Here is a 14,176-nt window from a genome sequence, read left to right on the forward strand (position 1 = left end):
GTTGTATAACACGAGTGAAAATGCCAGACTTCAGCACCATGGAAACATCAGCAACATTGTATGAAAGAAAGACTTGCATTTATATAGTACCTTTCACGACCCCAGGACGTCCCAATGTGCTTTACAGTAAATGAAGTACTTTTGAGGTGCAATCAGTGTTACATAAGAAATGCGGCAGACAATTTGCGCACAGCAAAGTCCCACAAACGACAATGTGATAATGTCCAGATAGTTTGTTTTAGTGATGTTGATTGAGGGATAAATAATGGGCCAGGACACGGGGGTGAACTCTTCTGCTCGTCTTCAAAATATGCCATGTATTGTTTACGTCCACCTGAGAGGTCAGTTTAATGTCTCATCCAAGATGGCACTTCCAGCAGTGCAGCACTCCCGAGTGTCAGCCTTGATTTTGTGCTCAAGTTGATGGAGGTGGACTTGAACCCACAATCATCTGACTCAGAGGCGAGAGTGCCGCAATCTGAGCCATGGCTAACATTTAAATAGATGGAGAGTGGAGCTTTCAACATGGTCAGGTTGAGCAATAGGAATAACTGCCCCAGGCCATTGGAAAAAAGTAAGCCCAAACAATAACAAGCAGCTCCAACAGGGCACGTCATGGCAAAGGGCAAGCAGCATCCAACCGCATTCTTCATGGAGAGCAGAGGCAGGTCTGGCGCATCTATTTGTGCAAGTCAACATTCTCACCAATCACTCTAATGAAATCGAAGTACCGTTAGCTCACAAATGCTGGACAAAAACCTAGAAGCTGCACCAAGATTTGCTGTGTCTGATCAATTTATGCCAGGATTCCAAACTTTGATGGAAAAGGCACCGCATGGTGGTAGTTGTTTGTGAAGTATACGTGTGAAGTATACATTTGTCTGTATTAAGTATAAGTCGTTTTTGCAATAAAACTAGTGCATGTGGCTAAAACGGTATCCCCACACAGTCTTAAATGTGGCTCGTCAGCGGTTTCTATTGGACAACACTGAATCAGACACACTAGTCACTCAAACGACACTGGGAAATGCTCCTTTTTTGTTTACATGTTTCCAGCTCTAAGCAATGTCCCGACAATCAATCCACACAGTGCGGGCAAAAGGCTCGAGTCACACTCGGTCAGAACGCTGCGAACATCACAAACACAATCGGCAACAAAGGCAACAGAACGGCGCGCGCCGCCACCGCGTTCTTTGCGGATGACGTGAGGACGCCAGGGACAATGGCACGCGCTGTCGCTGCGTTTTCCGCCGCGAGGCAGTTGGAGCGGTGTTAGAGGCGGCTCCGGGTACAGTGCGTGCAACTCAGACACTTACAAGTTTTGCAGAGAGAGAGAGAGAGATTCACCCGCTCGTTCAATCTTCACGCTGGCATGGGGTGAGTTCACTTTTCCCATCTAAGAACGGCAGAACCGAAACTTTATTTTTTTTTACTGCAATATTTTGGTTGCATTTTCCCCCTCTTTCTCTCTCGATTTGTAAATAGAGCAGATGAGCGAATGAATGGGTTTATTGTTTGTAGCAGTGAAAGTTCCCGCATGCGATTCGTTCCTGAGGACTGTCACACTCGAGCGGAGGCAAATTGAGGAGAGGGGCTGGAAACAGATGGAGGAGGGGAGGGGGGGGGGGGATAAAGAATGAATGAGAGTAGCACCCGCAAAAAGAAAAGCAGGGCTGCCAAAGAGGAGCGAGGCAAGATTCATTTAATTCGAGAACATCTTTGCAGAAACTGCCTTAGAAACGATCAAGCCGCAAAAGTTTATTGATGAAGTTTAAAGCGAGAAGTTGAAACGGTGCCGTATTGTTTTACTGCTTCGAATGACCAGATAAGGACCAATTTTATTTGGCTGTGATTACTGCACATCCAATCCTGTCTTTTAATGTTTTAACACCACTTTTCGCAGTTTGGTTTATTAAAGTAACAACTTTTTCAAATAATTTTGATTGCTGTAACGAATATAATGTTCAACTTTGGCAACTTTTAATTTAACTTAATGTGCAAATACTGGTGAATGAATGCATGAGGAGTACTGGATCCCAATTTATTCAGTGCAGTCAGTCCACGAGTATTATTTGGCATTCATACAAAAAATGTTCATGGGTAACAATAGGAAGAACCGTCATAAATTTCGCGTATTTTGAAACAAAGTTTTCCGATTAGGTTATAATAGAATGATTTTGTTTTGTGTATTTATCTAGGTTTTATTAAGGTTTGGCACTCAGCAGTAACATTGGGCGAAAATGAAAAGCTTAAAAGCCAAGTTCAGAAAGAGTGATGTAAGTACCGCAGGCCGTCTACATAACTGTTATTGGTTGACTCATTGCTACAAACAACAGTGTTAACTTCGACACTGATATAGTAATTGGCAGGGTAATCAGAAGTCTGTACAAACTTGACTCAGAATCCTCAGATTTTGTCCTCTAAATCTGCAGATATCTTTTGAGTGCAGAGATGTTGGGGGTCAAATTATTTTTAATTTATTAAATGAATAGGTTAAAATAATGGACTTTCAAGAAAAAGTCGGATAAAGGAAACTAGTCATTTGCACAAGGTTTCTTCTACCCTCTCCCCCCACATACCTGCAGTACCTTGACTACTACCCTCCCACATTGTAACATCTATGGGGTCACTGTGCAACCAATACTGATACTGCCACCCATGAAATTCCAATGGGTGAGGAGGTTTGGTCCATTTGTACATACTCTGAGCCCCTCTAATACTTCCCTAATACATTAGTAGTACTCTTCTCCCAACCAGCTAGTGACCAATTGTGCATGCTGGTATTGCCATCTTAGTGGCCCCCCCACAGCATATATCACAGCTCCCAAGGTGTGATGGCCCCATGTGATGAGCATTGCTGTTATTCAGATTATCCAGGTTTTGTCACACTTAAATAATTTTATTTCCACATATATTTTTTGGAACTGACATTTACTGCAGAAAATATTTTTTGGCAAGGAAATTCCAGAGTTGCAGGAAAAACACAAGAACAGAGGGAAAAAGAACACTTCCCAAGGAAAATCCACACCCTTATTGATTTCTGATAGTCATGGTAATAGATTAATGGGCTTCATAGAATGAGGAATACTGCAGAAAAGCATTTTAGTTTACTTGCATGCTGTATCTTTTGATTTATTTGTTGCTAAATTGTTTGTCTAAGTTTGGTTACATTATGATATTGCGTTAGGCAACTTTTTAATGTAACATATCTTTCTGAAATGTAGACTGCATTGGTACAGAACTTTTCTTTGCACGTTGCTGTAACTGTTGCACCTTCATGGATGATAATGTCCTAAAAAATGAAATTTATACACTGGATTTTATGGTAATTATTGCTGTGCTTTCATGAAGAAACAGTTATGAACTGGTCATAATTTGAAGAGACTGTATGGTATTTGACAGTTTTAAAATCAAATTAATGTATTAGTTTGTGTATATCATAATTTTAGTTTTAATTATAGATCTCAAGCCCTTTCTGTTGTGCAATATGATGTAGGAGAGTTTTCTTCACAGGATCTGTTTTGGGGTATGACATTTTTAAAATCAAAGAGGGACTTTCACACATTAGATTCCACCGTCCTTGGTAACTGCTTGTAAGTTAATCTAGTTACACGCTATATCTAAAGCTGTGTTGCATTGAGTTACAGGTTGTAATACAGTCTCAGGATTCTGATGACTTCCTCAAAACACTGACAATATGTTACAGCTATTCTGTTACTTAACATCTCTATTTAAAAAGCAATCACCTACCCAAACTGCAGTGGATGTGGTCTGAATCTATAATTCACTAGTTTCCTCTTAGAATAAGCGTGAGTACTTTCAATCATTTCTTCAAAACAGGGAAGAAAATGATACTTTTGAAGGGATGGAAAGCTTTATTTTCATTTCAAAAAGGCACCTTTTCACCTCTAGCTGGCTACGTTGCTGTTATTCAGATTATCCAGGTTTTGTCACGCTTAAATAATTTTATTTCCACATATATTTGTGGGTGTGGGTGGCAGTAGCAGTCTTTCACAAGGATGCACTCCGTTAAATCAAAATGGTTTGAAGCCAGTCAGAGTATGTTTTCCACGAGTATGAATAAGCATACTTTCATAGCTGGAAACTGCTAATTTTTAAAGTTTTAAACCCTTTAAAAAGCAGGATCTGAAGTTCAGACTGTGAAATTTAATAACTTGTATATACATACAAGTTTGTAATTGATTTGAGGATTCAATGTTGAGCTGTAAAAACAAGGCTTGTTAAATCTCAATCAGTTATGATTTTATGACTTCCAAATATTGACATTTTATTTTTTAAAAATTTGAACTGAAAATCAGGATGTTGTATTATAATGTACGTGGGCCAATCGGTATGGCCACTGTTTGGGAGACCACTAGGTATGGAGACAGAGACTGGCAGCGGCACTTGTTTATAAAAGCCAGGTATGTCCAAAGGAGAGTGCCATTTAGGAAACAAAAGGACTTTCTTGCCCAACTTGTAAACCAAAGAATCGGTAGTTTGCACTCTTTTTTGTTTTAGTTTTGTTTTATACCTAAACTTTCTCCCCAAAACTTTTTTTTAAATTCTGGTTTGGATTTTGTAATGTTTCCTCTTTGGTTGTTTATTTGGATATAACCGCACATATGAAAAATGTTTTGTTGTGTCCCATTGGTTGGTGAGTAGGACCATTTTTCATAATCACTGAACAAACACTTGCCTCCAGAGACTGGTTGGAATCTAGTAACATGTTTTGATAGCTCAATAAAATGCATGGGAAAAGAGAACTTTACAAAAGGAAGGTACAGCACCATTGCCTCATTTTAACATAAATGTTAATTTTTAAAAAAAATTGATTGATATCCATGTGATTTGTTACAAATCTAATTTGCATATAGTTGGAAATTACCTGTTCAATGTTTAATATGATGCAAAAACTCTTGAGTGGTTTGACTTATTTTGCATTTTTAAAAGAAGTCAACTATTATTTTGTCTTTATTTTGGCCAGATATCACTGGCACTTGTACAGTATCTCTATTTATTCTTGAGTCTATTAATGTAATGGTTTGCCAGACTGAGGAAAATTTGGAGTGGAGGATGGGAGATAGGGAAAGGTAACTCGTGGCATACCATTTTGTGTATTTGACTAATTGCTTGTTAAAACCCATCAGAATAGCGATGTTTCATCACCATTGTCCTATATAAGGAACGGATGATTGATGTTTTACAGTCTAGGGTAAGATCTTCCGCATCTTTCTTTTTGTAATACAAATTTTCAAAGTGTTTATTTCCCTTCTAACTGCATCAAACACATTTTCTGACCCAGATGGCAGATAGGTGCCATTGATGGTGGGTGAGCTATGCAGGCAGACACCGTCTAATTATTTTGTTATTTTCATTCCCCAAGATAGCTTTGCTGAGATTATATAATTGCTGCAAAAGAAGCCCATCGAAAGAGGGAGGGGTAAGCAGGCCTGCATTTCTAATGCAATGGCAGAATGAGTTAGTTCACCGTACTGCTACGTGACTGAAGTTAATGATTAACGTAGCTAACTTTATGTTGACTTTTTCTCTTTTTTTTCCCCACTCTTTCTCCCGCGCCCTCCCTCCAATCCCATATTTGCATTTGATACAGTAGAGTTTTTACTCTGCTATATTTTCTTATATTGCATGGACTCTATGAGGCAAGTCTCATAAGGGTCAATAAAAAGACAGGAAAGAATAGCAGACTAAGCACAGTATATCACTCCAGAATGTCAGCTCACTCATGAGCAAGGTTCTTATCATTCATAAACACAGTGTGGATGATGCAAATCATAGCACTAGCAGAAACTTGGGTGGCAACTCTTTCCTCCTTATAGAAGTTCCCCACCAGCAGCTCCACCCAATTGCATGGCCCTCATTGCCAAGTCACACCTTGGCCTCTTCTTTTTTCCCCCTCCCCCTCCTCCAGCACTATCTTCTCCGTCTAACATCTCTCTCACTTCTATCCCTATGTCTCTCTTAAAATCTTCATTGCTTACAGCTCCTCATTGACTTCCTTAAGGAAACACCCTGTCTTCTTCCTTCCCTCACCCTTTGTACTGTGACTCCTCATCCTCGGTGAGTTCAACCTATATCTGAATTCCCCATGCCTCATCTCATAGAATCATAAAACACAGAAGGAGGCCATTCAGCTCATTATGCCTGTGCCGGCTCTCAGAAAGAACATAAGAAATAGTGACAGGAGTAGGCCATATGGCACCTTGAGCCTGCTTCGCTAGTCAATAAGATCATGGCTGATTTTCGACCTCAGTTCCACTTACCCGCCTGATCCCCATATCCCTTGATTCCCCTAGACTCCAAAAATCTATCTATCTCAGGCTTGAATGTACTCAACGACTCAGCATCCACAGCCCTTTGGGGTAGAGAATTCCAAAGATTCACAACCCTTTGAATGAAGAAATTCCTCTTCATTTCAGTCTTAAATGGCAGACCCCTTATCCTGAGACTATACCTCCTAGTTCTAGACTCTTCAGCCAGGGGAAACAAGCTCTCAGCATCTACCCTGTCAAGCCCCCTCAGAATCTTTTATGTTTCAATGAGATCACCTCTCATTCTTCTAAACTCCAGAGAGAATAGGCCCATTCTACTCAATCTCTCATCATAGAACAACCCTCTTATCCCAGGAATCCATCTAGTGAACCTTTGTTGCACCGCCTCTAAGGCAAGTATATCCTTCCTTAGATAAGGAGACCAAAACTGTGCACAGTGCTCCAGGTGAGGTCTCACTAAAGCCGTGTACAATTATAGCAGGTCCTCCTAACTCCTGTTCTTCAACCCCCTTGCATTAAACATTTGCCTTCGTAATTGTTTGCTGTACCTGCGTGCTAACTTTTTGTGTTTCTTGTACGAGGACACCCAAATCTTTCTGAACACCAACATTTAATAGTTTCTCACCATTTAAAAAATATTCTGTTTTTCTATTCTTCCTACCAAAGTGAATAACCTCACATTTCCCCACATTATACTCCATCTGCCACCTTACTGTCCACTCACTTAGCCTGTCTATATTCCTTTACAGACTCTTGTGTCCTTCTCACAGCTTATTTTCCCATCTAGCTTTGTATTGTCAGCAAATTTGGATACATTACACTTGGCCCCTTCATCTAAGTCATTAATATAGATTGTAAATAGCTGAGGCCCAAACACTGATCCTTGCAGCACCCCACCAGTTACAGCCTGCCATCCTGAAAATGATCCATTTATTCCTACTCTCTGTTTTCTGTCCGTTAACAAATCCTCTATCCATACTGATATATTACCCCCAACCCCATGAGCCCTTACCTTGTGTAACAACCTTTTATGTGGCACCTTATTGAATGCCTTTTGAAAATCCAAATATACTTCATCCACTGGTTCCCCTTTACTACCCTTCTAGTTACATCCTCAAAAAACTCTAAAAAATTTGTCAAAGATGATTTCCCTTTCATAAAACAGTGTTGACTCTGCCTAATCATATTATGATTTTCTAAGTGCCCTGTTATCACTTCCTTGATACTGGATTCCAACATTTTCCCAACGACTGATGTCGGGCTAGCTCCCCTGTTGTTCCCTGTTTTCTCTCTCCCTTCGTTCTTGAATAGTAGTGTTACATTTGCTACCTTCCAATCCACTGAGACCGTTCTAGAATCTAGGGAATTTTGGAAGATCACAACCAATGCATCCGCTATCTCTGCAGCTACCTCTTTTAGAACCCTAGGATGTGGGCCATCAGGTCCAGGGGATTTGTCGGCTTTTAGTCCCATTAGTTTCTCCAGTACTTTTTCTCTACTGATATTAATTACTTTAAGTTCCTCACTCTCATCAGTCTCTTGGTTACCTACTAGTTTTGGTATTTTTTTTTGTCTTCTACTGTGAAGACAGATACAAAATATTTGTTTAACATCTATGCCATTTCCTTATTCCCCATTATAATTTCTCCTGTCTCAGCCGCTAAGGGACCAATGTTGACTTTTTCTACTCTCTTCCTTTTTACACACTTGTAGAAGCTCTTACAATCTGTTTTTATATTTCTTGTTAGTTTACTCTCATATTCTATTTCTCCTTGTTTATCATTTTTTTTGGTTCTCCTTTGCTGGTTTCTAAAACTCTCCCAATCCTCAGGCTTACTACTATTCTTCACAACATTATAAGCCTCTTCTTTTAATCTAATACTATCCTTAACTTCTTTAGTTAGTCACGGATAGTTCACTTTTCCCCTGGAGTTTTTATTTCTCAATGGACTGTATATTCGTTGAGAATTTTGAAATATTTCTTTAAATGTTTGCCACTGCTTATCTACCGTCATACCTTTTAATCTAATTTCCCAATCTACCTTAGCCAACTTGCCCCTCCCACCTATGTAATTGGCTTTATTTACGGCTAAGACTCTAGTTTTAGACATCACTCTCAAACTCAATGTGAAATTCTATCATATTCCCAGAAAAAGCTACCAATTAATCCCACTCCACTACTGTTTCCCCGTAGCCCTGCAAATTTTTCCTTTTTAAGTAGAGATCCAATTCCCTTTTGAAAGTTACTATTGAATCTGCTTCCACCATTTAATCCAAGTTCATCACCTGTCCACTCTCTATGCATCCCCCTCCCCTCTCTTAGCCCCACCATTGGTGACCCTTCAGCTGCCTTGTCCTAATCTCTGAACTTCCTCCTTAAATCTCTGTCTTTCTCTCCAGCATCTAAAACAAAATTTGGTTGATGATGATCTTTCTTGTCCTCAGTTAAACTATTACATGCATTCTTTTCCATCATACCATAGTAAATATATTGTTATTCAATGTAATTAATTTTTAAAAATAAAATAGCTATAAAATCATTCCCATATAAGAACATAAGAAATAGGAACAGGATTAGGCCATACAGCCCCTTGAGCCTGCTCTGCCATTCAATACCTTAACTCCACTTTCCTGCCCTATCCACATATCCCTTGATTCCCTTGGTGTCCAAATATCCATCCACCTCAGTCTTCAATATACTTAACGACTGAGCATCCACAGCCCTCTGGGGTAGATAATTCCAAAGATTCACAACCCTCTGAATGAAGAAATTTTTCCTTATCTCGGTCCTAAATGTCCGTTGATCTGTTGATTAGAGAAACTTTTAAAAATTGGAAAACCAAGATGAAGGAACAAGACCCAGAACGTATGATCCCAACAAGCTTGAAAAGATTAAGAAAGAACTTGCATTTTTATAGTGCTTCTCATGTCCTCAGGACATCCCAAAGCACTTCACAGCCAATGAAGTACTTTTGAAATGTTGTCACTGTTGTAATGTAGGAAACTGAACGTGCAATTTGCACACAGCTAGGTCCCACAAACAGCAATGAGATAAATGACCAGATAATTTTTTTTTAGTGATATTAGTTGAGGGGTAAATGTTGGCCAGGACACTGGGAGAGATCCCTTGCTCATCTTCAAATAGTGCCAAGGATCTTTTATGCTCACCTGAGAGGGCAGATGGGGGTCTTGGTTTAATGTCTTATCCAAAAGATGGCACTTCTGATAGTGCAGTACTCCCTCAGTACTACACTGAAGTGCCAACCTTGATTACGTGCTCAAGTCTCTGAAGTGGGGCTTGAACCCATGGCCTCCTGACTGAGGTGAGAATGCTACCACTGAGCCATGGCTAGAAAATAATTAAGAGATAAGTCAAGGAGTAAGTGATTAGGTGACCGCTCTTAAGAGTGGGGTGGTGGGCAAAGAGAATCATCTTGGAGCTGCTTTTTTTGTTGGCACTCTTCTGTTTGGTTTCCAGGAGAGTGGTGTCTGTGAACTGGCTCCTATCATTTACTCCTCTAAATTCAGCTTCTTTATTATGGTGGTAGATCTGTAGACTCACAAGTAGCTAGTCTTCTGTTGGGATTCAGTAGTTTAAGCTTTGGGAGCTGGCTAACAAAACCCTGCCTCCATACTAAAGTGACACTAATTGTATGTAAGAGGTGGCAGTGACCTGTGTTAACAGTAACGCAGATAAAATAAAAGCTCATTTGATGTGTGCCTTGACACCGATACCCTTTTAGAAGATGAAAAGAGCAGTATTTTGAGCATTAACATTTTTAAAAATTAAGTGATTATTTAAACTAAATTTTGATTAATTTTGAAGGTGTTGGCTGGGAAAAGTTACTGAGGACTGAAGTATGAATGTATTGAATTATTCATCATTATATTCATTAACCCAGGATTATCCTATAAACTGGTAAAATTTAAAATATAGTTGATAAATTCTGCAATATGGAATTCCAATAAAAAGGTAAAACTTCAATCCATTTGTATAAATTCTTCTGTCTGCCCTATGAATGACTATGTTAAGACAGCAATATAAAAGCTGAGAAGCTTGACTCATTCACTAAATATAAGCATGAATGTTCTCTTTATTCTGTGGAAAATCTGAGAAATTTGCTTGGGAAGTTGCCTTTCCTTCTGTTTTCATATTGAAATACATATGTGGACGATACCCAGCTTCACCTCACCACTGCTGTACTTGATTCCACAACTGCCTGACCAACATCCAAGTTGTGGATGCATCAGAATTTCTTACACCCCAACATTGGTAAGACCAAAGATGACCTGTTTGTCTCCTGCCAGAAACTCTGTGCCTAGCTCCCTTTCTGCATTGTGTGCTCAAGCTCAACTCTAACCTAAGCTTCAAACTCCACATCCTATCCATCACCAGACCTCAGACATTAACTGTCTCAACCCCTATCTTAACTCCTTGCCACTAAAACTCTCACCCATACTTTTGTTTGTTCTTGGCACTTTTTTTCCCCCAATGTTCTCACTGGCCTCCCGAGTTTCACCTTACATTAGGAACATAGGAACAGGTGTAGGCCATTCAGCACCTCAAGCCTGTTCCACCATTCAATTAGATCATGGCTGATCTGTACCTCAACTCCATCGACCCATTTTGGTTCCGTAACCTTTAACACCCTTGCCTAACAAAAATACTCGTTAAAAAACATTACTCCAACTCATTCAGAGCTCTGCTGCCTGTGTCCTATCCTTCATAAAATCAGCTCATTTGTCGCCCCAACCCTTGTCAAGATTCGTTGGCTGCCCATCTCCCGACACATTAGTTTCAAAATCACTGCCTTCAAGTTCCTCCATGATCTCTCCCCTTCCTACTTTTGCAGTCCCTTCTAGCCCCACATCTCTGCTTGCACTTTTGCAGCTCTCATCAATTATGCATTCCCATCTTCACTCCTTTCTACCATCCATGACAGACCCATCAGCCATCTACTCCCCGGTCTCTGGAACTCCCTCCCTTTGAGTTGCTACATCTGTCCCTACTTTCAAAAGCCTCCTTATAATTAGCTCTTCAAATGCAGTTTTGGTCATCTTCCTGAACCACCTGTACAATCTTTTCTGTGGTCTGGTATTTAACTGAAGTGCCTCGGATGTTTTGCTAAGTTAAAGGTACAAGTTGTTGAATTTGTGAAAGGAACATTTTTGTATTTCAAGATTGCAGCAAATACAAATAAAAATACTTTTAATAATCGCTTGGCTTGTGCTAGACTCATTTTTGCAGGTTCTTCAAACTTGTACCACAGCTTTTTCTAAAAAGAATGTTTTCTAAAATAAAAGTTATCTTCAATTTATTCAGATTGATTCAATTGAAGTCAGATTACAAGATTTCATTTTGAAATGATTACAAATTGCTCTTGATCGGTATTTCTGCTGGGAAATCTGATTGACTTCTGTATTCAGCAGTGTAATCTAGTTAAATGAATTTCATAAGTCCTGCTCATTATTAAATCTGTTATATGGCTATCAACACCCTGTTCAGGGTGAGTTGATAGATACTTAATAGTATAATTGTTACCTTTTTTGATTTACACAAGATAGTCTACTGTTTGAGTGTCACTGGCCATGCCCATAAGTGACCCTCATGTCCCCTACAATCCGGAATGTGCCTTTACCTGGCCCAGTAACTAGATGTATGATTGTGAGACCCAAGCATTGAATAGAGAACCCTTGACACTTATCTGAGTTTACTAGAATATATCACATGCTGCTGCTTGATTCTCCTTGGCTTTAGTAGGTGGATTGAATATACTTCCTATCAGACAGAAAGTCGGTTTATGAACCAGCAATTAATTTAATAAAGAACAGGCAAGAGAACGGTGCTTTGTGAAAAAGTGTATTTACAGTAACTTACAAACTTTGCCAATGACCTTTTCTGATGGCAGACTTTCCTGGTTTGTTCAGGCCATGTTAATCTTCAGACCGTGGGTTTTAATTGACTGAAGAAGCGGCCTTTAGGCCCAGTTTTTAGGCAAGTGAAATCTAAATTTTGAAAGTTTTTTGGCTGGTGAGATTCAGGAGGAAGAAAAGAATGAGTAATAAAAGGATTGAAGTTTTTTTGTAAAACAAAATTAAATTTCGTAGGGGGAAAGTAAAATTGTAATTGTGAAAGTAAAGTTGGTGGGGGGGAAAGAGAGGACAGTGGGGGGAAAAAGGAAGACAAGGTAGCAGAAGTAAAATGCTTAGTTTATTTTTTTATGTTTTTGTATTTTGGGATTAATGAAGTAAAGCTGTACCTGACATGATGTAATTTTATTACTGTAATAGTGTTTCAGCATCATGGCTTGTTATTTAACAACATGGGGGAGAAAAATGCCCAGGGGAATTGGAATGTTCCTGGACTGGTCAGCAGTGTAAGAGTTAAAAACCTTAGTCTTATTAAACACTGAACCTTTGAATAAAAATCAGCACAGTAATCATGTACCAATGCAGCGCAGCACAGCACAGGCATTTCTTCTAGTTTGTAAATGGTTTTGGAAGAATTCCAAGTATTGATGTTTGAGCTTCGAAGGATTATAAGAGAGTCTGAGTTTCCACTAAAGGACACTTGTTAGCACTCCTAAGTCTTCATACACTCACTCTGATTTTACATCTTTGGTTGCTTTTTTCACTTGTTCTTGGGAATTGGGTGATGCTGGCTACATTTATTGCCCATCCCTAGTTGCCCTGAGAAGATGGTGTTCTGCCACCTTGAAGCAATTGCATTACAACTAAATGGTTTTGCTAAGTCACTTCAGAGTATTTGTAGTCAACCTCGTGGGCCAGACTAGTAAAAAGCAGCAGGTTTCCTTCCCTTCCCTGAAGGACATTAGTAGACCAGTTAAGCTTTTTATTATACAGACCAGCAGCTTTCAGTCATTTTTCTGATGTTAACCCACAAATTACCAGATTTATTTAATTGAATTTCAAACTTGCCATGATTAGATTTGAATTCACGACCTCTCGATTGCTAGTCCAGGACGATAACCACGACACTACTGAGGATACTGTAGGACATTTAACTTCCAGTTAATGAGGATGGGGGTGGTTTTTGTCACTGGCAGTAAAGTTACACTTAAAACCCACTTTAGAAAAACTATATTTTATAAATGGATTATTTTGTAGAATAATTATTTTCACTTGGGGTGCATTTACACTACAAATTTAGCATTGATATGAAGCAGTTTTAGCTATGCACAGAAGCTAAACTTGTGTAGTATAAATCAAGTGTTAAGGCCCAAATTAACTCTGGGGGCAAAGTGAAATGGGGCTCCCTGTTCTCTCAGCTTCACTCCAGGCAGTATTTATACTATAATTACAATGTCTGTGAAGTAAAACTGCTACCTATCATTGCAATGTAAATGCTCACTTGATTTTGAATCTTGATTATGCTTATTGATCATCACAAAATACTTTGAGCAGTGTTGATTCCATTTATTTCATTTGAGAAGCATAACTGTATTGATATGACGTTGTTCCCCATCTCTTAGAGTAGTGGAAATTATCTTTTGAAAGTGGCTTTATTGCTGGTGTTTTATGATGTCTTGCGGGATTACAAAAGAAATCTTAGCACCACTCAGCCTGACCACATGACTGGGTTGTATTGGCTACCAATTTGCTTAAATGTTAAAATAGAAAGTTAAGCTAGTGGCAGTTTGTTTTAAAAAAAAGAATGAAAGTAGTCATGTTTTTCCACGTTCTTATTGTAGAAAGATTATATACTCTATTGGGTAGCTGGTTGATTGAGATTTTTACATAAAACTTTGTTCATGCTATTTGTAATGTACCAATTGGTAGTTGTTGAACAGATCTTTTGAGGAGGTTAGTAGTGTTTACATACTAAAGTAAAACTTTTAAAAAGGTGTCAGAAAATACTGACT

The 14,176-nt window shown here is 39.1% G+C and overlaps 1 protein-coding gene across 1 annotated transcript in view; it reads left to right on the forward strand.

Moving 5' to 3' along the window:
- Positions 1-1,262: 1,262 nt before the first annotated feature.
- rai14 (retinoic acid induced 14) overlaps positions 1,263-14,176 on the forward strand; it is a 280,091-nt gene continuing 267,177 nt past the window's right edge. Inside the window, exons 1-2 of the mRNA XM_067984243.1 lie at positions 1,263-1,377; positions 2,199-2,276. Of these exons, the coding sequence (XP_067840344.1) occupies positions 2,241-2,276 (36 nt within the window). The 5' untranslated portion in view covers positions 1,263-1,377; positions 2,199-2,240. The remainder of the gene's footprint in view (positions 1,378-2,198; positions 2,277-14,176) is intronic.

This window comes from Heptranchias perlo, chromosome 1 (genome assembly GCF_035084215.1).
Source record: "Heptranchias perlo isolate sHepPer1 chromosome 1, sHepPer1.hap1, whole genome shotgun sequence".
NCBI lineage: Eukaryota > Metazoa > Chordata > Chondrichthyes > Hexanchiformes > Hexanchidae > Heptranchias > Heptranchias perlo.